This window comes from Panulirus ornatus, chromosome 55 (assembly GCF_036320965.1).
Source record: "Panulirus ornatus isolate Po-2019 chromosome 55, ASM3632096v1, whole genome shotgun sequence".
In the NCBI taxonomy this organism is placed as follows: Eukaryota; Metazoa; Arthropoda; class Malacostraca; order Decapoda; family Palinuridae; genus Panulirus; species Panulirus ornatus.
The window spans coordinates 33,554,601-33,581,322 of record NC_092278.1 but is presented as its reverse complement, the minus strand read 5'-3'; the positions used below and the strand labels follow the sequence as shown (position 1 = coordinate 33,581,322).

General features: G+C 46.9%; 1 protein-coding gene across 3 annotated transcripts in view; it reads left to right on the top strand.

Moving 5' to 3' along the window:
• Positions 1-26,722, top strand: part of LOC139765665 (protein Wnt-11b-2-like) — a 315,866-nt gene that overhangs the window by 274,572 nt on the left and 14,572 nt on the right. For all 3 annotated transcript variants that reach the window (XM_071693375.1, XM_071693374.1, XM_071693377.1), the window contains exons 4-5: positions 1,004-1,300; positions 24,194-24,292. In XM_071693375.1, the coding sequence (XP_071549476.1) occupies positions 1,004-1,300; positions 24,194-24,292 (396 nt within the window). The remainder of the gene's footprint in view (positions 1-1,003; positions 1,301-24,193; positions 24,293-26,722) is intronic.

Sequence of the window (26,722 nt, the reverse complement as noted above, 5' to 3'; positions counted from 1 at the left end):
TTTATGACCGCAACTGGTCGTATGGTGATCTCTCTCTCTCACCCCGTGCAGTAGGCGAGCACCAGACCGCGGCCGGGTGCAGCCCATGTCCACTCTTGGTGTGGCGGGGAAGACCCAGAGCCCGGCAGCCACTGGTTCATGTCTGATCGGTAATGGGCTGATTCGTCAGTAAATATACGAGCCTAACCTTATGTGGGGGTTCAGTGTCTCGTGCGTTTATTGGTTTTCGGAACAGGTTCGTCTTAAGAAATGTCACCGGCTTGATAGTGAGAGGACGCAGCGAGAAATGTTTGATCATTATCATTTATCAGTCCATGTGATGTGATATATTTTCCGCAATTGAATGATATGTCACGGGGTGAAGCATGCCCGTAGTCGAAGGCCAATCTCGGGCAAGAGAGATAATGTAAGAGAGAATAGAAAAGGTGGAAATCTAACCGGGGCTCCGCAGGTGTAGGCAGAACACGACTCTTGAAGGAAGAGGAGGGGGTGAGGAGAGGAGGAGGAGCAGGAGGAGGAGGAGGAGAACAATTCCACAGAATAGTTTTTCAGGGGAAGAAGAGAGTTGTCATAACGGTCAATCCTCGAATGATCAGTCTCCACACAGAAGCTACGGGAAGCAGCCAGAAGATGCGTTTGCTTACATCAGGCCTGTGGGTTACTTCATGTTTATTTCTAAATAGGTAAAGTGGAGGACGTTGTAAAACTTGAAAGGAAGAAGAAAAAAAAAAAGTGCCTTTCAAAAGTTTACAGTCTTGTCTTGTGTGTTTACTGTAACAGGTTACAGCCGTGCTATTCTCGACGTGTTTTGTATTCTTCTTGCAACATCCGTTTCTCGGGAAAGTATAATCTTGCCATCCTAGCAACGAAGTCCTCTGCCCTTATGGTGACATTAGACAGTAGGTCTTGGTGGGGCTTATAGTCATGCATGACCCTCTGTTCATATCATCAATACGTTACTCATTCATCGATCCTTTCATTCATTCCTAACACCATTTTGCAGGATCGGAGACGCCGGGAGGCTGAGGATGCGGCGGGGGAGGGCTGGGCCAACAGCGCCAGACACAACCGGGAGGTGCTGCCCTTCACCCCGACCTCCCTCCACGCTCACGCCAACGTACAAAGCAAAAATACTCGACGGAAGACGAGGAGCAGGAAGAGGGAGGGCGGCCAGGCCAAAACTGTCCGCATAAGGTCGAGATCCAGGAAGAAGAAGAAGAAGCGAAGAAAAAACGCCAAGGGGCAACAGAATCAGGCCATAAAGCAGGCCAACCAGCACAACAACCGCGTGGGACGCAGGGTGAGAACCCCCGCCTCCTGGTCCTTATGCCTCAGCCTCTACATCACTGTCGTAGTAACGCTCCCACACACCTCCACCACCACCCCACAGACGATCCCTTACCTCCACCGCTGTCAGTACTGACGCTCCCACACCTCCACCACCGCACCCTACTGACGATCCCTTACCTCCACCGCTGTCAATACTGACGATCCCACACCTCCACCACCGCCCCCTACTGACGATCCCTTACCTCCACCGCTGTCAATACTGACGATCCCACACCTCTACCACCGCCCCCTACTGACGATCCCTTACCTCCACCGCTGTCAATACTGACGCTCCCACACCTCCACCACCGCCCCCTACTGACGATCCCTTACCTCCACCGCTGTCAATACTGACGCTCCCACACCTCCACCACCGCCCCCTACTGACGATCCCTTACCTCCACCACTGTCAATACTGACGCTCCCACACCTCCATCACTGTCCCTACTGACGATCCCTTACTTCCACCAGTGTCCCTACTGATGCTCCCACACCTCCAACACTGTCCTACTGATCTCCCACACCTCCACCACTGCCCTACTGATGCTCCCACACCTCCACCACTGCCCCTACTGATGCTCCCACACCCCTACCACCATACCAGAGACACTGGACTTTCTTCTTAATCAACACCAAGCAACCAGAACTTATGTGGTAACCAAAACTCCCACTCACGTGGCAGAGGCAGGCTCACTTCGCTAAATGATCCATATTCATATTGATTTCATTACAGTGGCGTAGGAAATGAAATTTTGTGAGGCAATATGCAATATTGTCATTATTATTATTATCATCATTATTCTTTCTTTCTTTCATACTATTCGCCATTTCCCGCGTTAGCGAGGTAGCGTTAATAACAGAGGACTGGGCCTTTGAGGGAATATCCTCACCTGGCCCCCTTCTCTGTTCCTTCTTTTGGAAAATTAAAAAAAAAAAAAAAAACGAGAGGGGAGGATTTCCAGCCACCCGCTCCATTATTATCATTATTATTATTATTATTATTATTATTATCATTATTATCATTATTATCATTAGTAGTAGTAGTAGTAGTAGTATTGTTATTAGTATCATTATTATTATTATTATTATTATTATTATTATCTAATTATCAGTACTATTATCATTATCATTATCAATATCATTATTATCATTATCATCATTATTATCATTATCATTATTATCATCATCATTATCATCATTGTCTTCGTTATTATGATTATCATTATTATCATTATCATTATCATTATAATCATTATCATCTTTATCTTTATCATCATCATCATTATCATTATTATCATTCTTAGTATCATCATTATCATCATCATCTTTATTATCATTATTATTATCATCATTATTATCATTATCATTATCATCATTATTATTTCCAGTGGCAGTAATGTACACCACGTCTGATTCATTTTGCACACTCAGTGGCGCTCGAGATGGAAATACCTTGCAGTGGTCCCCTGGGACCCTGCTGTGGATAAAGTCCCCTGTTCCCCAGGCCACCTATCCTCTCTCTCTCTCTCTCTCTCTCTCTCTCTCTCTCTCTCTCTCTCTCTCTCTCTCTCTCTCTCTCTCTCTCTCTCTCTCTCTCTCTCTCTCTACTCTCTTGGACGGCAGCCATGATGACGGCGGCCCGTGCACTCACTCTTCTGGACTCTCCTTGACCAGCCAGTCAGTCGGTCTGGTATGCATTTTGAGGGGGAAGACCTGACGTGGTCCTCGCCGATCTCCCAGCCCGCCCGCCCGCCTCACCTCCTTCTATCCATCTCTCCTCCTCCTCATCATGCACATCCTCCTCCTCATCATCATGCACATCCTCCTCCTCATCATCATGCACATCCTCCTCCTCATCATCATGCACATCCTCCTCCTCCTCATCATGCACATCCTCCTCCTCATCATCATGCACATCCTCCTCCTCATCATCATGCACATCCTCCTCCTCCTCATCATGCACATCCTCCTCCTCATCATCATGCACATCCTCCTCCTCCTCATCATGCACATCCTCCTCCTCATCATCATGCACATCCTCCTCCTCATCATCATGCACATCCTCCTCCTCATCATCATGCACATCCTCCTCCTCATCATCATGCACATCCTCCTCCTCATCATCATGCACATCCTCCTCCTCATCATCATGCACATCCTCCTCCTCATCATCATGCACATCCTCCTCCTCATCATCATGCACATCCTCCTCCTCATCATCATGCACATCCTCCTCCTCATCATCATGCACATCCTCCTCATCATCATCATGCACATCCTCCTCCTCATCATCATGCACATCCTCCTCCTCATCATCATGCACATCCTCCTCCTCATCATCATGCACATCCTCCTCCTCATCATCATGCACATCCTCCTCCTCCTCATCATGCACATCCTCCTCATCATCATCATGCACATCCTCCTCCTCATCATCATGCACATCCTCCTCATCATCATCATGCACATCCTCCTCCTCATCATCATGCACATCTGGTAGCTTTACATATTCGAGCTCAACGCAGATCACATGCGGCTGTCCACATACCTTTCAACACTAGCCAATCAAGGCTCATATACAACCGAACGATCATCAACAACCAATTCCCATCATGAAGCTGTGTCAGGCCATTGTGCTACATCTAAGGGGGGGGGGGGGGGGGGGGAAGAAGAAGATAATTTGACTGTTCCTGTCCACGTTATGATTTTTGTTCGCTGCACCGATGATACCGAGGGGAAATGATACACGAGAAGTTCCCAAGTGCACTTTCGTCTAATAATCACATCATTAGGGGAGATAACAAGAAAGAAATGTAACAGTCCGTTGATATACGACGAAGAGACGTAGCTACATTTCGACTGGAAGATCAGGCTAGGCATTAATTGTTGATGGAGAGTGTTTTACATTTGCCCCCCTGGGTAATTACATTTGCCCCCCGTGGGTAATTACCACCCTGTTGTAGCAGCTGTAAGGGTAGGGTGTGTGTGGGGGGGAAGACGAAGTGGCATAGTTCAGCGGTCTGGAGAGTTCGGAAGGAGGGTGGGGGGAAGGGAAGGGGGCTGGATAAGGACCTCGGAGCTAAGGTCGACCTCGAAGAGAGAGAGAGAGAGAGAGAGAGAGAGAGAGAGAGAGAGAGAGAGAGAGAGAGAGAGAGAGAGAGAGAGAGAGAGAGAGAATATGGCTGGGACCAGAAGCCAAGGGTATCTGCTGGAGGAGGAGGTGAAGGCGGAGGGGAGGCTGGAACCAGAAGCCAAGGGTATCTGGAGGAGGAGGTGAAGGCGGAGGGGAGGCTGGAACCAGAAGCCAAGGGTATCTGGAGGAGGAGGTGAAGGCGGAGGGGAGGCTGGAACCAGAAGCCAAGGGTATATGCTGGAGGAGGAGGTGAAGGCGGAGGGTGAGGTCGATAGCCAGGGTGAGTGACCAGCGGCGCTCACGGCTCCGTTCCTTACACGGCGTTGCCGGACGGTCATGCTCCTCGCACCTCGGCCGACTCTCGGCAGGCGATTCCCCCGTGCCGGCTGGCTAACGACAACAGGCAATTACCTGCCGTCTGGCTAACGACAACAGGCAATTACCTGCCGTCTGGCTAACGACAACAGGCAATTACCTGCCGTCTGGCTAACGACAACAGGCAATTACCTGCCGTCTGGTTAACGACAACAGGCCACCATCATCTGCCGTCTGGCTAACGACAACAGGCAATTACCTGCCGTCTGGTTAACGACAACAGGCCACCATCATCTGCCGTCTGGCTAACGACAACAGGCAATTACCTGCCGTCTGGTTAACGACAACAGGCCACCATCATCTGCCGTCTGGTTAACGACAACAGGCCACCATCATCTGCCGTCTGGCTAACGACAACAGGCCACCATCATCTGCCGTCTGGCTAACGACAACAGGCCACCATCATCTGCCGTCTGGCTAACGACAACAGGCAATTACCTGCCGTCTGGTTAACGACAACAGGCAATTACCTGCCGTCTGGTTAACGACAACAGGCCACCATCATCTGCCGTCTGGCTAACGACAACAGGCCACCATCATCTGCCGTCTGGTTAACGACAACAGGCCACCATCATCTGCCGTCTGGCTAACGACAACAGGCAATTACCTGCCGTCTGGTTAACGACAACAGGCCACCATCATCTGCCGTCTGGTTAACGACAACAGGCCACCATCATCTGCCGTCTGGCTAACGACAACAGGCCACCATCATCTGCCGTCTGGCTAACGACAACAGGCAATTACCTGCCGTCTGGTTAACGACAACAGGCAATTACCTGCCGTCTGGTTAACGACAACAGGCCACCATGATCACCCTACCGTCCGGTTAACGATATGGTTAATGAGGTCACTGGTCACGCAGCCCAACGCCACCTCTGGAGTTTGACGAAAATACAGTAGTCCAAATGAATCCTCGTGTCTCTCTTTTTTTAAGGTTTTTAATAATAGCAGTAGTAAAGACGCACTGGCAACGGCATTACTACGATCATAAATTCATCACTAACGACAGGCTAACAGCCTAACGATCTACTTGCATTCCTGGTGAGTCTAAGAAGACGAGCGCCAGAAAATCTGCAGCATCATCGTATAACCTGACACACAGCTCCGTGGTAATCTAATACCCGGCTTATATATCCAGTAATTTGTTTTAGCTTTTACCGTATTTCTTTTATACTCTCTCTCTCTCTCTCTCTCTCTCTCTCTCTCTCTCTCTCTCTCTCTCTCTCTCTCTCTCTCTCTCTTTTTGTGGAAATCCATCGCTTAAACAGACGTGGCAATCTCCTTTAATGAGGCACGAGTTACGCCTCATCAACAGACGCTAATCTCTGATTACCTTAAGTGATTGGCAGGCGACTCTCTCTCTCTCTCTCTCTCTCTCTCTCTCTCTCTCTCTCTCTCTCTCTCTCTCTCTCTCTCTCTCTCTCTCTCTCTCTCTCTCTTTCTCTCTTTTTGTGGAAATCCATCGCTTGAACAGACGTGGCAATCTTCTTTAATGAGGCATGAGTTACGCCTCATCAACAGACGCTAATCTCTGATTACCTTAAGTGATTGGCAGGCGACTCTCTCTCTCTCTCTCTCTCTCTCTCTCTCTCTCTCTCTCTCTCTCTCTCTCTCTCTCTCTCTCTCTCTCTCTCTCTCTCTCTCCTTTTTTTTCCCCGAATATCCCTCAGAGCCAGCAGACTTCCACTGACCCACGTTGGTCACAAGGTGTGTAGGTGGGTGGGTTGTGGTCTGGTCACAAGGGGTGTAGGTGGGTGGGTTGTGGTCTGGTCACAAGGTGTGTAGGTGGGTGGGTTGTGGTCTGGTCACAAGGTGTGTAGGTGGGTGGGTTGTGGTCTGGTCACAAGGTGTGTAGGTGGGTGGGTTGTGGTCTGGTCACAGGGGTGTAGGTGGGTGGGTTGTGGTCTGGTCACAAGGTGTGTAGGTGGGTGGGTTGTGGTCTGGTCACAAGGTGTGTAGGTGGGTGGGTTGTGGTCTGGTCACAAGGTGTGTAGGTGGGTGGGTTGTGGTCTGGTCACAAGGTGTGTAGGTGGGTGGGTTGTGGTCTGGTCACAAGGTGTGTAGGTGGGTGGGTTGTGGTCTGGTCACAAGGTGTGTAGGTGGGTGGGTTGTGGTCTGGTCACAAGGTGTGTAGGTGGGTGGGTTGTGGTCTGGTCACAAGGTGTGTAGGTGGGTGGGTTGTGGTCTGGTCACAAGGTGTGTAGGTGGGTGGGTTGTGGTCTGGTCACAAGGTGTGTAGGTGGGTGGGTTGTGGTCTGGTCACAAGGTGTGTAGGTGGGTGGGTTGTGGTCTGGTCACAAGGTGTGTAGGTGGGTGGGTTGTGGTCTGGTCACAAGGTGTGTAGGTGGGTGGGTTGTGGTCTGGTCACAAGGTGTGTAGGTGGGTGGGTTGTGGTCTGGTCACAAGGTGTGTAGGTGGGTGGGTTGTGGTCTGGTCACAAGGTGTGTAGGTGGGTGGGTTGTGGTCTGGTCACAAGGTGTGTAGGTGGGTGGGTTGTGGTCTGGTCACAAGGTGTGTAGGTGGGTGGGTTGTGGTCTGGTCACAAGGTGTGTAGGTGGGTGGGTTGTGGTCTGGTCACAAGGTGTGTAGGTGGGTGGGTTGTGGTCTGGTCACAAGGTGTGTAGGTGGGTGGGTTGTGGTCTGGTCACAAGGTGTGTAGGTGGGTGGGTTGTGGTCTGGTCCAAGGTGTGTAGGTGGTGGTTGTGGTCTGGTCACAAGGTGTGTAGGTGGGTGGGTTGTGGTCTGGTCACAAGGTGTGTAGGTGGGTGGGTTGTGGTCTGGTCACAAGGTGTGTAGGTGGGTGGGTTGTGGTCTGGTCACAAGGTGTGTATGTGGGTGGGTTGTGGTCTGGTCACAAGGTGTGTAGGTGGGTGGGTTGTGGTCTGGTCACAAGGTGTGTAGGTGGGTGGGTTGTGGTCTGGTCACAAGGTGTGTAGGTAGGTGGGTTGTGGTCTGGTCACAAGGTGTGTAGGTGGGTGGGTTGTGGTCTGGTCACAAGGTGTGTAGGTGGGTGTGTTGTGGTCTGGTCACAAGGTGTGTAGGTGGGTGGGTTGTGGTCTGGTCACAAGGTGTGTAGGTGGGTGTGTTGTGGTCTGGTCACAAGGTGTGTAGGTGGGTGTGTTGTGGTCTGGTCACAAGGTGTGTAGGTGGTGGGTTGTGGTCTGGTCACAGAGGTTGTGTAGGTGGGTGGGTTGTGGTCTGGTCACAAGGTGTGTATGTGGGTGGGTTGTGGTCTGGTCACAAGGTGTGTAGGTGGGTGTGTTGTGGTCTGGTCACAAGGGGTGTAGGTGGGTGGGTTGTGGTCTGGTCACAAGGTGTGTAGGTGGGTGGGTTGTGGTCTGGTCACAAGGTGTGTAGGTGGGTGGGTTGTGGTCTGGTCACAAGGTGTGTAGGTGGGTGTGTTGTGGTCTGGTCACAAGGTGTGTTGGTGGGTGGGTTGTGGTCTGTGCCCTCTGGCCAGCGCGTCTCGCCCTCCTCCAGGCCCAGCAGCATGTCCAGCAGTAATGATGCCCTGGGCTCGACACGCCTTTATCTTCACAGTACACACGTTTCTCCACTTATATTCTATATCATTTTTTTTTATCCTCTTTGGACCACTCGATGTCCTGCGGTGGGATCCAATATAAACATATATTTTTTTTTTCTTATCATCTTGTAATTAGACGAGCGACACATATCCTAGTGGGAGGCGAAGTGGGCTTCGACAAGAGGCGACACGGTGGCCTCGGTGGACACACTAGCAAACCCGTCAAGTATCGTGTTGCATGCCAGACCAGTGGTCAGAGAAGTGTGCCTGGTGGAGTCCTGGTGGAGTGTTTAACCCCTCGTCCCCTGCCGTGCTGGTATGCGTGGGAGGCTGGAGCCTTCACCGTTCTTGTCTCCTGGTGCGAGGGGGGTGGAGGCGCCTTATATAGCCATTCGCTGCTCCTCGCAGGTGTAACGTCACACAATAACTAGTGTCTCATTTGCTCCTGTGTGTGTGTGTGGCGAACCAGATTCATTATGGAAATACATTGCACAGATGGCTCTCTCTCTCTCTCTCTCTCTCTCTCTCTCTCTCTCTCTCTCTCTCTCTCTCTCTCTCTCTCTCTCTCTCTCTCTCTCTACACAGGTGAATGTCCCTCTTTGAAGCCTAATTTTCGAGGGTGATAACGTCGGAGGAGGGGCGACCCCCACAGATCAATTCAAAACTTTTTTTTTTTTCTCGTCTCGTAACGTCTCAAAGGAACGTATGCTTATTCAGCGAGAGGAGCGGTCCTTTCTCTGGCCACGACCAGACACATTCTGACACCCTTTAGTTCAGCACCACCTCCCCGGCTAATGGCGCCTGGCGCTTATTTATATCATTTGATGGACACCCTCGTCAATCTTATCCTCCATTAAGAGACAGATGTGTATTTCGCGTGATTTGGACCTCTTGATCTTGCTGGGGTTGTCGGTGGGTGTTATGGCCAGGCGTGGAACCCTTCACTCCTCGAGTGCCGGAGGGCTTGGGGGGCTGTGGCTGTGGCTTGGGCCCGCGACGCCCGGACACCACTCCCTCCGCCTGATATATTTCACCACCTCCTCAACCAACTGGATTCCACCCACTGTGTTATTACGGGAGAGAATCATGAGGTCCCGGCTCCGTGTGAGATCGCTCACCGCCTCCAGAAACTCCGAGAGGGGAGCTCACCACCCGTTCACCCCTGTGTAGTCCATCATTAGATACATCTTACTTAAGAAACTCCTTAGCGTTTTGCTGTCTTATACGACGGGTATTATTTAACAATACTACCACTGCATTTATGTTGGATGTGTCCATCTTAGCCAAGATCTCTTACGCCGAGAGTAAACCCTCATTGTCTAATCCCACTCCACAGTACAGACAGGTTTGGATTCTTAATTTAGTGTGTCATGATATCTTTTGCTTCATAAACTTTTTGCACACACACACACACACACACACACACACACACACACACATACACACACACACAGAGGCTGGGGTGTAGTGTGTGTGCATACATACATAGGAGTAAAGACAGAATACATACAAAGTTTAAGAGACGAGGATAGCACGAACGTAAAACTCTCTACCCCTGTAACACACAAATGGTAATCACAAACACGCTCACTCGCCGTTAAGTGAGACACAGCGTGTATTGAGTGGCGGGGAGATGAAGGGTGGCGAATACCTACACGACGTGCACGACAGAGTAAAGTATTACCGAACGAGAGAAAGTAGGATGGTTTATGTAGGCATCCTTGAAGCGCTAGAAGCATCCCTCCTTCGTTTGCTGGTCCTTCACCGGACGATTCATTGGTCCGAAGCTTCTGCCTCGTTATTTTCCCTCCCGGGTGATTCATGGGCACGAAACCTTCCCAGGCCGTCCCTCACCAGACGATTCAATGGGAAATTAAGTTATACTTCAAGGGTTATGGTGGCGGGGGCGTGCAGCGTGCCTACTTGATTTGAAGGAGTGAGAACTACGCCGCTGGGGGAGAGAGAGAGAGAGAGAGAGAGAGAGAGAGAGAGAGAGAGAGAGAGAGAGAGAGAGAGAGAGAGAGAGAGAGAGAGAGAGAGAGAGAGAGAGAGTCAGCCTCTGACAGTTAATTCAGGAGAAACACGATGTAAAAATCCAACATGTGGAAGAGGGCGTTTCAGTCGACTTAATGTCGGACCTTCGTGGGTATAGAGGAGTTGGGGAGAAATATATCTCAATTATCATCACTATTGTCTTCAGGTGTGTGTGCGTGTGTGTGTGTGTGTGTGTGTGTGTGTGGACACAAGTGATGTTCCAGAAAACATTCCCGATGTCTCTTCGACGCTGCTGGTCGAGGGACGCTTGGATACATGACACGAGAGAGCGTAACACTCGGGAAATCTGTGAAGTCTTTGTAAAAGAAGTGTGAGTATGAAGAGGTAAGGGGGATCACTTCAATGAATTTAGCCACGAACCCGTTTTCTTCAAGCAGAGATTGGACTGGATTCGTCATTTGTACAGTATCGTTCGGGAGTTTACCACTCTGGAGCACAGGCCTCTGTCATATGGCCATTTTTTTGTGGGGATAATTGTCGTAATGACAGTTAGAAAAAAAAAAAGAGGATGATTAATAGCGTTAATTCATCATGATAACTGATGTATTGGTAGTTATGACGTGACAATGAATGAAATTTTTTCGCGAGATGTACTATCTCTTTTTTTTTCTTTTTCTTTTCGTTCCGGACGAGTCTCAGTTCTGTGACCATGGATTACTCCCATCACCTGTGGCCGCCCTGCTAGCGCCATAACCTTCCCAGCCGGCTTTATCTGTCCCGCACATACTCTCTCTCTCTCTCTCTCTCTCTCTCTCTCTCTCTCTCTCTCTCTCTCTCTCTCTCTCTCTCTTTACAACTTAGATCCGTGCCACACGCCCACTAACCAACCTATCCAGGAGAACCTAACTGGCCCCGCCAGTGTGTGTGTGTGTGTGTGTGTGTGTGTGTGTGTGTGCGCCCGGCGCGGCGTGACGGCCCTGGCGCCCCAGGGATGCGACACCATCACTCACACCCCAAACGAGCACTCTAAGCTCTCTATTTTATCCGAGTCGCTTATTTATGACCCCAGCGTGACGGTCTGATCCTCTGTCCGACATCCACTTAGATCTCCCTGTACAGCGCATCTCACTGGTCCGGACTCCCCGGTCTTACCTTGAGTTCAACGAATGTTCCAACTGCATGATACGAACTGGCATACACATACCCTACGCATCCCCCCCCTTGAGGCTGAAGTACCCATTGGGCATAGGTATATGAGTTCACGTCGTGGAATGTGAACATTTCTCGAGCTTGAGGTTACATTGAGTTGATATGCCCTGTGAGTTTGCACTTTATGAGGTACAGTCGAGACCAAATCTACACCATCACCGTCCCCGTTTACCTGGGCGAGTACTCCAGACGTACTGTCCCGTCCCAGTGAATGGCATACCGCTGGGTAAGCTCCTGCGGCCGCCCTTCCTCCGACTCATCTGAAGACGCAAGGGGTAAACATCATGATCCTGAGGAGGGTCGCGTGGCGTCGGCACCACATCGGAGGACCTTCGAGGTTCATCGTCACGTCAGGGGACCTTCGAAGTCATCATTAGCGCCGTGATCGAAGTCGTGGATGCCCGTGTCTTCGTGGGGTTTCAGATTTCGACTCGAAGTAACACGAGAGCCTCAACATGTCTTGTGTACTTTTTGCACATCCTGAACCAAAGGAACTTGGGTCGCAGTGCCCTCAGCTCTCTGATGGAAGTCATGGGACCTCATGAACCCTTACTTATGGTGTGGTGTAGCCTCACACCACACTCCAGTTTAGAATTACCTCAGCGAGTGGGTCTGAGGGGCCAGAAACTTGGGGGGTCTCGTCTCTCGAGCTTTGGACGGAGATAATCATACAGTTTCCAGAAGTTATTTGCCACTGGGGGAAATTTGTCTTACAGGTTTCTTTCTTTAATCTGCATGATCATTATGCACCACAACTCAGCGTGTGTATCTAGGCAGAGGATATTTTCTCAAACGTGTGATTTGGACATGGCTGCTAATTCCGAATTTATCATTGCCTACTGACGTCCCCAACTTACCTCACAGTTCTCTTGTACTGCTCAGGCACAAAGTTAATTCGAAGGGCAGAACCAGACTCGGGTGGATATCGGCAGTGTAATCCAGTTTAGGTCTGACGACTTGAGAACGTCAGTAAGAAGATGGTAAATGCTGAATCTGCGGCCATGGTCGATGAAACATGTATGAGAGGAGATCTCCTGCCTAGATACACAAATACCCGCCTTCATGATCGGGCGGTCAGCAATGCGTCCTGTACCCTGGGAATTCCGGAGATGACTGGTCGAGTACCAAACGGAGAAGAAGTGGACGATTTCTGTGTTCAGACGACAACTCCCACAGGCTATTGCAAAGAAAAATGGGAAAGGTGCGACATCCGTGTGTGTGTGTGTGTGTGTGTGTGTGTGTGTGTGTGTGTGTGTGTTTTCATACTCGATTGCCGTTTACCACGTTAGCGAGGTAGCCCCAGATAAAAACGAAGAAGGGCCAAATCCGCTCACATCCATTTTCTATCCCCACAAACATTTTCCATGGTTTACCTCGGACGCTTCACATGCCTTGGTTCAGTCCACTGAAAGCTCGTCGACTCCTGTATAGCAGATCATTCCACTGCACTTTATCGCGTGCACGCCTTTCATCCTCCTGCATGTCCAGGACCCGATCGCTCGAGATTTCTTTTTCTTTCTTTTTTTTTTTGCCCCATCCTTCCACCTCCAATTCGGTCTCCCGCTTCTCCTTGTTCCCTCCACTTCTGACATATCCTCTTTGTCAACCTTCCCTCCCTCTTTCTCTCCGTATATCTAAACTACTTCAACACAGCCCCTCCAATTCTCCCAACCACACTCTTTTATTACATCTTTCTCTTGCCCTTTCATTATATATATATATATATATATATATATATATATATATATATATATATATATATATATATATATATATATATATATAAACGCCCGTACATGCACATATACATACACATACACAGACATATACATATATACACATTTACATATTCATACTTGCTTGCCTTCAGCCATTCCTAGCGCTTCCCCGTCCCACAAGAAAAATTATCGCTACTCCCTGCTTCAGCGAGGTAGTGCCAGGAAAACAGACAAAAAAGGCCAGATTCGTTCACATTCAGTCTCTAGCTGTCATGTGTAATTCACCGAAACCACAGCTCCCTATCCACATCCAGGCCCCATAAAGACCTTCCCATGGCTTACCCCAGACGTTTCACATGCCCTGGTTCAGTCCAATGACAGCACGTCGACCCCGGTATACCACATCGTTCCAACTCACTCTATTACTTGCACGCCTCTCACCCTCCTGTATGTTCAGGCCTCGATCGCTCAAAATCTTTTTCACTCCATTCTTCTACCTCTCAGGCAAGTTTTTCAGGGGCCATATTCTTTATTTTCATTTACTGATAATTAATATAATGAAAAACTTCATCTCGCTGAGTAATTTTAGGCACTGATAACCTTCTTGATATCAATCTAATTGTAGGTTATTCCAATGTTCCATTACTTTCAAGCTCACATTTGAATTGCAACTTTAATCTACTAAGTGCATCTCTGCCCAACGTACAATGATAATCGTGAGTTATTAAACGGACTTTATATTTTAGGAACTTGATTTCGATCTCAAAATCTACATTTTTTTTTTTTTTTATATTCAGAACAACTAATATTACGTCTCTGAATCATTCCTCAGAATAAGTGATGGAAGTAAGGAAAAAAAATGCTATTGCTCTATTACCTTTGTATGAGGTGATTGTTCTCATCTTTCTCCAGTCTCTGCTTAAGATTTAGTGGCCAGAAGTGAACGGGGAAAATTATAAATGAGGTCTGAATAGGGCTTTTGCAAGTAACAAGTAATGTGTCTTGCGTTTTATAGATCATAACTCCAGCTCTGAAAGGTAGCATTCCGCTCTTGCTGTTGTTATTGTGCACTGCTAAGCAATGGTTTCGGACGTTCTCACTCATCACACCCCAAAGTCTATCTCCTTCTGCCTCTAAGAACGTCGTATTAGACTCTTGATACCTGTGTTCAGTTTTCACGACAGATGAAGTACATTGCTCTGTATTCCTCCACTTCATTTGCCACGTTAATGATCACGGTATCACCCAGCCTTTAAGCCTCTGTGAATCAGTGAAGAACCGTCTTTTGTCCAGACCTGAGTTCCTACTTTGGCATCGTTAGGTTCCAAGATCATAAGCCGTAAGTCATGTACTCAGACTATTAATTTAAGTAATAGGATGAATGAGTCGGGGATCCAGAAGAGGCCCTTTCGGGACGCCGATAGTCATACCGAGTCCATCCAAAGCTGTTTAATGATACTCTTCGCTTGTTTTTCTGTATGCTAGACAAATGACTGTGTAAATGACGATTAGAGTAACACACACACACACACACACACATACACACACACACATGAAGTTAACTTGCGACCAGATGCAATGAGTATGGCCCAATCCCTGGTTACAAAGAGAAAGGAGAGAAGTATGTGGTGGATACTAAGCACTGAAAGGGGTCCATCACAGCCAGAAGGCAGTGACAGAACTGCCCCAACTGCATGGAAAATATCAATAAACACATCAGGTGTTACCCTGAGATATGTGGTCTCTTCGTATTACAGTGGGTGAGGCGCGAGGCTCAGTCTTGGGGTATAGCTATGTGACGGTGTCGAGCTGTGACACTAGTGTCCTTAATGTACGGGAGTCTCCAACACCGCTATTATTAGAAAAAAAAAAAGGGACATCTGTGTGTTGTCCTGGCGCCTTTAGGTCTATACTTTTCTATCGAGACATCTATTACTAAAGCGGAGTAATCATTATCGTTCGTAAATACGACTATTAAAAGTGGTGTCGTTCATTTTTTTTTTCCTTCCCTCCTTCTCTCCGTCTCCTTAGATAATGTCATTTAATGAGATCACCGTACGCTTCGGAAGGGGCGGCCACCATAAAGTGAATTTTTATTTTCTGCGATGAATGCATGCGCTTCCTTTACGTTAGATTTAAAAGGCTTTGCTTTTTGATTTGATATAAAAGTAAAAAGAAAAGAAAAATCGTAGTGTCTGATGTACTGTGTCTCTTCGTCGGTCTAAGAATTAGTGGAGTACGACGCGAGAGTGAAAAAATAAAAAAAGGAAAGACCGCTCTGGTGTTGACACCTAAGCTTCCATCATTCTTATGTATACGGGAAATACATGGATGAAATTATCGAAACACTACCAGAAAATTCACTGTCGCAAAGTTTGTCTTATAGCGCATATGTCACACACACACACACACACACACACACACACACACACACATATATATATATATATATATATACATATATATATATATATATATATATTTATATATATATATATATATATATTCCTATGAGTCCACGGGGAAAATGAAACACGATAAGTTCCCAAGAGCACTTTCGTGTAATAATCACATCATCAGGGGAGACACAAGAGAAATTTAACAGTCAGTTGATATACATCGAAGAGATGAAGCTAGGACGCCATTTGGTAAGCATGCGATTGTCAAAGACAGACAACAAGCGTTCCTAAACTTATCATTTTACAAATTTTATCAACAATAAAGTTATCTAATTTGTATAGACCATCACTGATATTAAGATTATAATTCGTTGTGTATTTGATAATAGAAGACTCAATGATATAGTTTTTAACGTGATTAAACAAGGCATTTGATTCTTGTCCCGTTCTTATACTATATTCATGTTGCTTAAGTCTAACAGAAAGATCCTTACCAGTCTGCCCAACATAAAACTTATCACAATTTCTACATGGCACTTTATAGATGCATCCAAGAGAATTTTCTGGTGAATTCCTGATTAAGATATTCTTTATACTATTATTGTTGCTGTAGGCAACATTTACATTGAAGGATTTAAGCAGCATGGGAAGTAAAGTAAAATTATAATTAAAAGGGAGAACTAAAAGATTCTTGTCAATGAGAAGTTTGGGCTCAACTCTATAAAAATTATTTCTTTGCTAACTTAAGGGATTCATCAATGAAAGATCTAGGGTTGTCTCGTTGTGCGAGTTCTCATTATCGTACCACTCCTTCTTTTGCCTAAACGATGATATCTTATCAGCACTGGACTATCTTATCAGTGGGGTACGTATAGATGCAAGTGTCTCATTCAAGACAACTCCCGAATCTATGACGTCTTATTTCTCCTCCGTTTTGTTTTCGCTCAACGACTTATTCTATAATTTTTTTTTCATACATATCCCCCATTTCCCGCGTTAGCGAGGTAGTGTCAAGAACAGAAGACTGAGACTTACAGGAAACAATCCTCACTTGGCCGCCTTCTCTGTTCCTTCTTTTGGAAAAGTGAGAACTGAAGGGGAGGATTTCCAAGTGCACTTTCGTTTATAATTTTTTAAAAGAAGGAATGGAGAGGTGGGCCAAGTGAGGATATACCCTCTAAGGCCCACTCTTCTGTTCTTAAGGCTACCTTGCTAATGCGGGATAAGGCGAATGTGTATGAAAAAAGAGAATATATTCACTCCTGAAGGTGCTGAGACACGCCAGATGGTTTGGTGGCCCACCGTCAGCATGGGGACCATCTGCGCTGCGGGAGGCCACACACACACACACACACACACCAGGACGACAGTGCCACAGCTCCCTCACATACTCTTAACACGAAGAGGCTACGTACCTCAAGGCAACACACGATGTCTTATGAATATTTCCTATATAGTTAGGGAAAGTCTCTGCCTCTGGCTGGGTTTTTTTTTTCTTTCCTTTTATATATAGAAAGGTTCCATCACGACTACCTATATCAAAGATGTATCGACTACATATTTCTCCTCTCTTTATGGCCAGGCCTCCCTCTTGGCTCATACTTATTACGTCAGGTCACAGGTGATTAAGTCGGCGTTGATTTAAACGGCTATTGTCTGGCATGGAGATAACAAACGACGAACGGCGGCCGATTCAACGGCAAGAACAATCGACTGGCTCGCTCTGAGCAACGGCTTCCCAACGGGGCCAGATCGAAACTCGACGTCTTATTCACGAGCGATATCAATGGGCTCGGATCCGCGGAAGACTTATGGCCGAAGTCGAAGTCGAAGTCGAGCCTCAACGTAACAAATGAGTTGGTCGAGGATGCAGTAATGCAGCTTTGGAGATAAGACTCGTAAACATAGAATACAGCAACATGCAATGTTCATATACAAACCATTCTAATTTTTTTTTCTTTTTTTGCCTCCGAGCGCCCGAGAATCGAACCCAGATCACTACCAAGTAAGGCGGAAATTATTTTCTTTGATTCTCGGTAGCCCGGGTTCACCCCTCGGTCGCCCAATAGCAAAACTGTTTATAGACGTAGACAAAATATCTAATAAATTGTTATCGGGGGCAGGAGAGGATAGACCCTAGAGAAATGACTTGTTACCCTTGAGGATAAACATAAGTGTTATGTTTTTTTAGCTACAGATATGATTCATGAAATCCAACACACTCTAGTTAACTGCCTCAATTTGTTTGATATCTTGCTTGAGGATGGCCACTAGACTTTATCATATACGAATCAAAACTCGAATGAATACCGATAGAAACATTAAAAGAAATGGCCAGAAATAACTATACGAAGGTAAAATGATGTATAACACAACGTTGGCAAAATTTCCTTTACTATCATAGTTAGAATATGGAGAGCTTTGGAAGAGCCATCCATCAGAGATATTGTTAAAGAAAATCCATATCATATCGTGCGTTAATGACATTACTTTCCTTACGAATAAGACATTTATGATCCCGGATAACCTTACTCTATAGTGACTAACGGTATAGCACTACTTTGAACCTATTATTTCTTTGCAGCGAGGCATCTGTACGTGACTGCCAATATACCTCCTACGCACAGCGAACACTGGCTGTCATTAGATCATATTTCTCGCTAATCCTTCACTATATGGATTCCATGTCGTATAGTCTGGCCATCATACGTGGATTTTCATAGTAGGTATTTTCCAGCTGGCTTTTATTCCAGAGGGAGTGATGGTGGGGTGAGGGAAGGGGCCCTCTGCTTCGCCGTCGTGTCTCCATCTATTCTACATTAAGTATTTTTGGCTACAGTTACTAACCCTCCCGTAGTTGACTTCGTCGTATACCATCAGGTCTTCCGTTTTCTGTGTCTTTTCCCAGAGTGACTTCACACACCGAGTGTATCGGCTTCGCATTATACTTTACAGCCCTGTAAGTGTATCACAACACATAGGCATGAAGGAGAGGAAAATCTCCAGGTGTATCGTACAATGAAGTTTGGACTTGGTCTACACGAATGCCGTGGTTAACAAGGCTTTGCAAAGAGGTGTACATCCACGTTTTCTGTTGGTCTTTAAGTGATACATCTTGACCAAGAATCGATCATGATGGCAGTAAATGGAGAATTGTGAAGCTCCGACGTGCAGATAAGTAGATGTGTGTTGGTGTAGGACTGGTCACTGTGGGACCAGCATCATCGCCCATTGCCGTAAGCTACATTACAATGTTAATTAGAACCCCCTTGAGCACGACGGTACGACCCTTAAGCACGACGGTACGACACCTCGAGGACAACGGCACGACCCTCGGGTATGATGGCCTGGCTTTTGACCTTTGAAACTTAAGGGTCAGGTTAGGGTCACGCCATCATATCCTAAAGTTTGTACCGTCGTGCTCAAAGGTCCGTACCGACGTGCTCATGGACTGCCCATTGCAGTCTCAAGAGTCAAGTGTTCTTGCAGGCCAAACACAGGGTGACTGTATCATGGAACAGCAACGCTATACTTGCTCGGCAGTCAGTCATAACCTGCATCGGTTGTAGAGCAGATATCTGCTGCAAGACCAACAAGGTTGATGGAACTTACAAAAGAAAGAAGAGAAAAGGAAAAGGGGATTAAGAATACTCACTCACGAGGAGGAAACAGAAGATAAACACGAAAGGAAGCAGGAATAAAAAGGGGGCGGGGGAGAATACTGACAAATTGAAGAGAAGAAGTGATGATTGATGAATACAAGATAAATGAACATAAGGAATGATAGAAGGATCAAGGAATAGGATGATGATTATGACCCAGGACAAGAAGAGAGAGGCGTGTACAAGGACAGTCCTTCAACCTATCTTCATTCCAAAAGAAAGACAGTGTGGCGCATGACGCTCAGATACCGCATGTCCAATAAGCACTCCATGACAGCTGGGGATTGTTGGGCGTATGAGGTGTATGTATAGAAATAGGAGGAAATGTGCCTGGGGGCAACTTATGCCTAGCCACCCAGCTTTGGGTACAGACAGGAGTGTGTGTGTATGAGGGCAACTTATACCTTGCCATCCAGCTTCGGGTACAGATAGGGAGGAGAGTGTCTAGGGTCTGCCTAGCCATCCAGCTTTTGGTAGAGACACGGGGTGTGTGTCTGAGGGCTGCCCATCCACCCAGCTTTGGGTAGAGACACGGGGAGTGTGTCTGGGGGCTGTCCAGCCATCCTGGGAGGTTGGGAATGAAATTTTAAGTTGGTATCGAGAGGGTAGGGGATGGTACGGTGGAAGGCGTCATCGAAGTGTAAGAACCAAAGACAACACCGCCACAGTTGAATCCTACCACTTATTCATTCAGACTCGCAACCATATATATATATATATATATATATATATATATATATATATATATATATATATATATATATATATATATATATAAATATATATATATCATTATTTATTTTTATTATACTTTGTCGCTGTCTCCCGCGTTTGCGAGGTAGCGCAAGGAAACAGACGAAAGAAATGGCCCAACCCCCCCCCCCCCATACACATGTATATACATACGTCGACACACGCAAATATACATACCTACACAGCTTTCCATGGTTTACCCCAGACGCTTCACATGCCTTGATTCAATCCACTGACAGCACGTCAACCCCGGTATACCACATCGCTCCAATTCACTCTATTCCTTGCCCTCCTTTCACCCTCCTGCATGTTCAGGCCCCGATCACACAAAATCTTTTTCACTCCATCTTTCCACCTCCAGTTTGGTCTCCCTCTTCTCCTCGTTCCCTCCACTTCCGACACATATATCCTCTTGGTCAATCTTTCCTCACTCATTCTCTCCATGTGCCCAAACCACTTCAAAACACCCTCTTCTGCTCTCTCAACCACGCTCTTTTTATTTCCACACATCTCTCTTACCCTTACGTTACTCACTCGATCAAACCACCTCACACCACACATTGTCCTCAAACATCTCATTTCCAGCACCTGCGCACAACTCTATCCATAGCCCACGCCTCGCAACCATACAACATTGTTGGAACCACTATTCCTTCAAACATACCCATTTTTGCTTTCCGAGATAATGTTCTCGACTTCCACACATTCTTCCAGGCCCCCAGAATTTTCGCCCCCTCCCCCACCCTATGATCCACTTCCGCTTCCATGGTTCCATCCGCTGCCAGATCCACTCCCAGATATCTAAAACACTTCACTTCCTCCAGTTTTTCTCCATTCAAACTCACCTCCCAATTGACTTGACCCTCAACCCTACTGTGCCTAATAACCTTGCTCTTATTCACATTTACTCTTAACTTTCTTCTTCCACACACTTTACCAAACTCAGTCACCAGCTTCTGCAGTTTCTCACATGAATCAGCCACCAGCGCTGTATCATCAGCGAACAACAACTGACTCACTTTCCAAGCTCTCTCATCCCCAACAGACTTCATACTTGCCCCTCTTTCCAAAACTCTTGCATTTACCTCCCAACAACCCCATCCATGAACAAATTAAACAACCATGGAGACATCACACACCCCTGCCGCAAACCTACATTCACACATATATATATATATATATATATATATATATATATATATATATATATATATATATATATATATATATATATATATATATATATATATATATATATATATATATATATATATATATATTGAAGGATTAATGGCTTCCATAGAAATTACAGGCTGTTTGGCCAGTGTGGGAAATACCAATGAGATTGCTCTACGATTCATTTTTTTTATCCTGAGCACTTCGGATAATTACCCACCCGACCACTCTCGCATGTATATATTTATACATTTAATGGTAGTAACAACGTGACCCCCGAAAAATTATACCCCACGGTGTATGGGGTAACTGAAGATGATGGCCTTGGCGCCGCTTGTGTACCTGCCGGAGATGAAGGACTGGGCCTTTGTGTACCTGACGGAGATGAAGGACTGGGCCTTTGTGTACCTGACGGAGATGAAGGACTGGGCCTTTGTGTACCTGACGGAGATGACGGACTGGTCCTTTGTGTACCTGACGGAGATGAAGGACTGGGTCTTTGTGTACCTGAAGGAGATGAAGGACTGGGTCTTTGTGTACCTGATGGAGATGAAGGACTGGGCCTTTCTGTACCTGACGGAGATGAAGGACTGGGTCTATGTGTACCTGACGGAGATGACGGACTGGTCCTTTGTGTACCTGACGGAGATGAAGGAATGGGTCTTTGTGTACCTGAAGGAGATGAAGGACTGGGTCTTTGTGTACCTGATGGAGATGAAGGACTGGGCCTTTCTGTACCTGACGGAGATGAAGGACTGGGTCTATGTGTACCTGACGGAGATGAAGGACTGGTCCTTTGTGTACCTGACGGAGATGAAGGACTGGTCCTTTGTGTACCTGACGGAGATGAAGGACTGGTCCTTTGTGTACCTGACGGAGATGAAGGACTGGTCCTTTGTGTACCTGACGGAGATGTGAGTTCGCTCGACCGGAGGCTCCATACTAGGTCGTTTAAACAAAATGCGGACAAGAATCTGGCCCACAACTGTGTCCAGCTCAATCTCTACCGCCCCAACACACACACACACACACACACACACACACACACACACACACACACACACACACTTTATAATACACCTGCTCGGGTTTTTCGCACTGGCTAACCTGTATAACAACCGCTGATGTTATCTCGGGCAACCGTAAGAATGTAATAGTGTCAGTCACGAACGAACCTTCGCTAGAACACATCTACCTTTACAGATACAGCGTTCTCGGTGTGTGTGCCCTCCCACCGCAGTTGATGACACTTGGCCACCTGGTCCTCACCGACCGGCAATCACGGTCATAAACCTTTGCCATAGCGATAAAAGTGTTTTTCCAGCCGATCTCCCGTAGACGATAAGTGACGTCATCACGGGGGGAAGGTAGCGGCATGTGGTTGGCCGGCAGGCCTGCCTCTCTCTCTCTCTCTCTCTCTCTCTCTCTCTCTCTCTCTCTCTCTCTCTCTCTCTCTCTCTCTCTCTCTCTCTCTCTCTCTAAATGAAGCGGTCTTTGCTCTAGGCCACACTCCCCTCCCCTACCCCGTAATGAACCTAGGAAATAATAACTATACTTCCACGTAGTTTTCTCTGTTTTTATGGCTAAAGGCGAAAAAAAAAAGAACTAAATGTTTTTCTTCTTCTCTCCTTATTGCAGTAATCAGTGAAATGGTCGTGTTCCCACTGATAAGAGTATAAGAATCAAGTGGAGAAAAAATCACCTTCCATATTCAGCGCTACTTATTCCAGCGATACTTATTCCAGCGATACTTATTCCAGCGATACTTATTCCAGAGCTACTTATTCCAGCGATACTTATTCCAGCGATACTTATTCCAGCGATACTTATTCCAGTGATACTTATTCCAGCGATACTTATTCCAGCGATACTTATTCCAGCGATACTTATTCCAGCGATACTTATTCCAGCGATACTTATTAAAAAAAAAACAAAAAAACTAACGTATGTAAGACGCTGTAGAAGAGAGAGAGAGAAAAAAAGAGAGAGACCGATTTTCGGTGTAACACCTGACGCCTTTGGCTGCGTCGTCGCCTTCGTCAGGAGAGCGAGGCAAACCGCACATCACAACACTCTCTGTTGTTATTTCTATCAGTCTCTCGTGATACTGTATGACTTCCATAATCCACACGTGAGAAGCCTTGTTGTTTGCTGATAACATCTGCGTATGACCTGGTACTGGATATGACACTCCTCCTTTGCGTCACCACTAGCAAGGTTTCAGACTCTCGCTTGATTCACGAGTGATGGTGTGAGACGTCACTGTTGTCCCTCGCTGTGGATGATTCAGTTGCTGTCACAATTCATGTTCTTAACGGCGTCTCCCACTGTGCACGTCATGTTGCGCGCTCGTCCTGACTGATCTCTAGAGCGGACCTATGCGCTTGGAGGTCTCTAGAATGCCCCATATGTGCTGGAGGGTCTCTAGAGAAGCCATGTGAGCTGGTGGGTTTCAAAAGCATCCATAGGTGCTGGAGGGTCTCTAGAGCAGCTCTGTGTGTGGGTGGGATTCTAGAGCATCCATGTGTGCTGTTGGGTCTCTAGAGCACCCAAATGTAAGGGTGGGTTTCTAGGGCATCCATGTGTGCTGTTGGGTCTCTAGAGCATCCAAATGTATGGGTGGGTTTCTAGAGCATCCATGGATGCTGTTGGGTCTCTAGAGCATCCAAATGTGTGGGTGGGTTTCTAGAGCATCCATGATGCAAAGTTGGGTTTCTAGAGCATCCATGTGTGCTGTTGGGTCTCTAGAGCATCCATGGATGCTGTTGGGTTTCTAGAGCATCCATGTGTGCTGTTGGGTCTCTAAAACAGTCTTCTGTGCTGATGGGTTTTCTAGAGCGTCCCGTGAGTGCTCATCAGTCTCTAGAACAGTCTCATGTGCTGATGGAGTTTCTAGAGTGACCCTGTGTCTCCCTCAGGTGGTGAAGGCGTCCCTGTCGACCCAGTGTAAGTGCCACGGGGTGTCTGGGTCCTGCAACATCAAGACCTGCTGGAAGGCCCTCCCAAACTTCATCGAGGTTAGTGAACCAGTGTGAACACGTGGTGGTGAACCTGTGTGAACACGTGCTGGTGAACCTGTGTGAACACGTGCTGGTGAACCTGTGTGAACACGTGCTGGTGAACCTGTGTGAACACGTGCTGGTGAACCTGTGTGAACACGTGCTGGTAAATCAGTGTGTACACGCCATTAATTCTGCAAGTGAACCAGTGTGAACACGTGTTTTTCATTCTGCTAGTGAACCAGTGAACACGTATTATTCATTCTGCTTGTTACCCAGTGTGATCACTTTTATTCATTCTGCTAGTGAATGTGTGAACATATGGTATTCATTCTGATATTGTGTGTGCGTGTGTGTGTGTGTGTGTGTGTGTGTGTGTGTGTGTGTGTGTGTGTGTGTGTGTGTGTGTATGTGTGATTACCACTTGGATCTTACTGGGAAAGATATCTAAATGCGTGTTGACCCCCTTTAAAACCCTATATATGTACTATATCTCAATCTTCAACATAGATACACATATATACGCCCCCAGCTGACGTTACATACCCTAATTCATCGACCAGCCCTAAAGAAGAGAGTTTGTATGCGTGTGTTGTCTGTCCAATTATCTGTGTTTACGTACGTCTATACGAGAGAAGACCTTTACGCTGGTATGGCTTCATCTCATGATCTCGAATTTTTATCGTTTTGCTCCTAAGTATGCCGAGCGCATCCCTCCATTTTTGTTTTAGCTCGTCTATATCCTTGTCTCACTACCGTTGCTGTGAGAACTGTCTTTGGATTACACAGACTTCCCATGGTGTACGTAAAGAAGGTTGAGGGAGCGCCACAGTCAGGCGTGTGGGACAGCGCCACTGCGAGTTCTGTGAAGTACGTCTGGAAGACACGGGAGGAGGACAGAGGGAAGGATGTGGTTCAAACGTGTGTGTTGTTTTACGAGGCTGAGAGAGAGAGAGAGAGAGAGAGAGAGAGAGAGAGAGAGAGAGAGAGAGAGAGAGAGAGAGAGAGAGAGAGAGAGAGAGAGAGAGAGGCGCCAGGGCGCTGGTCACATGTTAACGCACGGGTGGGCGGCGATGAAGCCATCCCTGGCCAGATGCAGAGCAATGACGATGGGGGACCCGAGTGTTATATGACTGTCATTTCACAGGGAGGTAATGACAGGGATCACCCTGGAAGAGGGGACTCCGGAGTTGACGTAGTACCCATGACATCAAACACACACACTAAAAAAAGAAAAAAAAAATGAAATAAAATGAAAAGATATAATCATAGATCATGGATGCTGTTTACTGTCAGAACTTCAATACATGTTCGTGGGCTAATATACGTCGAGCGAGATGATGAAATCCCATATTAGACTCAGATTATAGTATACACAGCATCAATTTGGTTTATTCCACGTAGGAAGGTCTGTCTATCTCTACTTGCGAAGGTCAGCGGAGGAAGGAGTGAAGCTTGGACCAAGGGCTGGCCATAATGCCTGAGACTTGTCTACGTTGGTGGAGGGAGAGGACGACAGACCCCACCCCACCTCACACTCACGACCCTCTCCGTCGTCTCATACCCAACACTTGACAATCGCACAACTCACACTCACACAACGCTTATTCTCCGTTCCCGCTTGTCTTCTTCCGCCTCACGGGAAAATTCGTGGCTGCACAACGATCGCTGTATTCCACGGCGCCGGGTCGGAGCCACGTTATCGGTCAAGAAGGGCTGGTTTAGTTCCCAAAGCCCTCCTTTGACTACCATACCCACAGTTCCACAGACTTGGCTATCCCTCTTTTCGCTTCCGCAATTTTTGAAAGACTTGGCTATTCCTCTCTTCGCTTCCGCAGTATTCAAAAGTCTTGGCTATTCCTCTCTTCGCTTCCGCAATATTCAAAAGTCTTGGCTATTCCTCTCTTCGCTTCTGCAATATTCAAAAGTCTCGGCTATTCCTCTCTTCGCTTCTGCAATATTCAAAAGTCTTGGCTATTCCTCTCTTCGCTTCTGCAATATTCAAAAGTCTTGGCTATTCCTCTTTCCACTTCTGCAATATTCAAAAGTCTTGGCTATTCCTCTTTTCACTTCTGCAATATTCAAAAGTCTTGGCTATTCCTCTTTTCACTTCTGCAATATTCAAAAGTCTTGGCTATTCCTCTCTTCGCTTCTGCAATATTCAAAAGTCTTGGTTATTCCTCTTTTCACTTCTGCAATATTCAAAAGTCTTGGCTATTCCTCTTTTCACTTCTGCAATATTCAAAAGTCTTGGCTATTCCTCTCTTCGCTTCTGTAATATTCGCAGTCTTCAAGCCAACCTTTCTCCCTGCAGAACGTCCTAAACTGCTTCTCTTCCTCAATACCCAGCTTCCTAAGGCTGCTTCGCCTGTACACTACCGAGTCTCCAACCACCACCGTAGTCCATGAACGGAGTGTAGACAGAATAAGGAGGGAGAGAAAGACTGA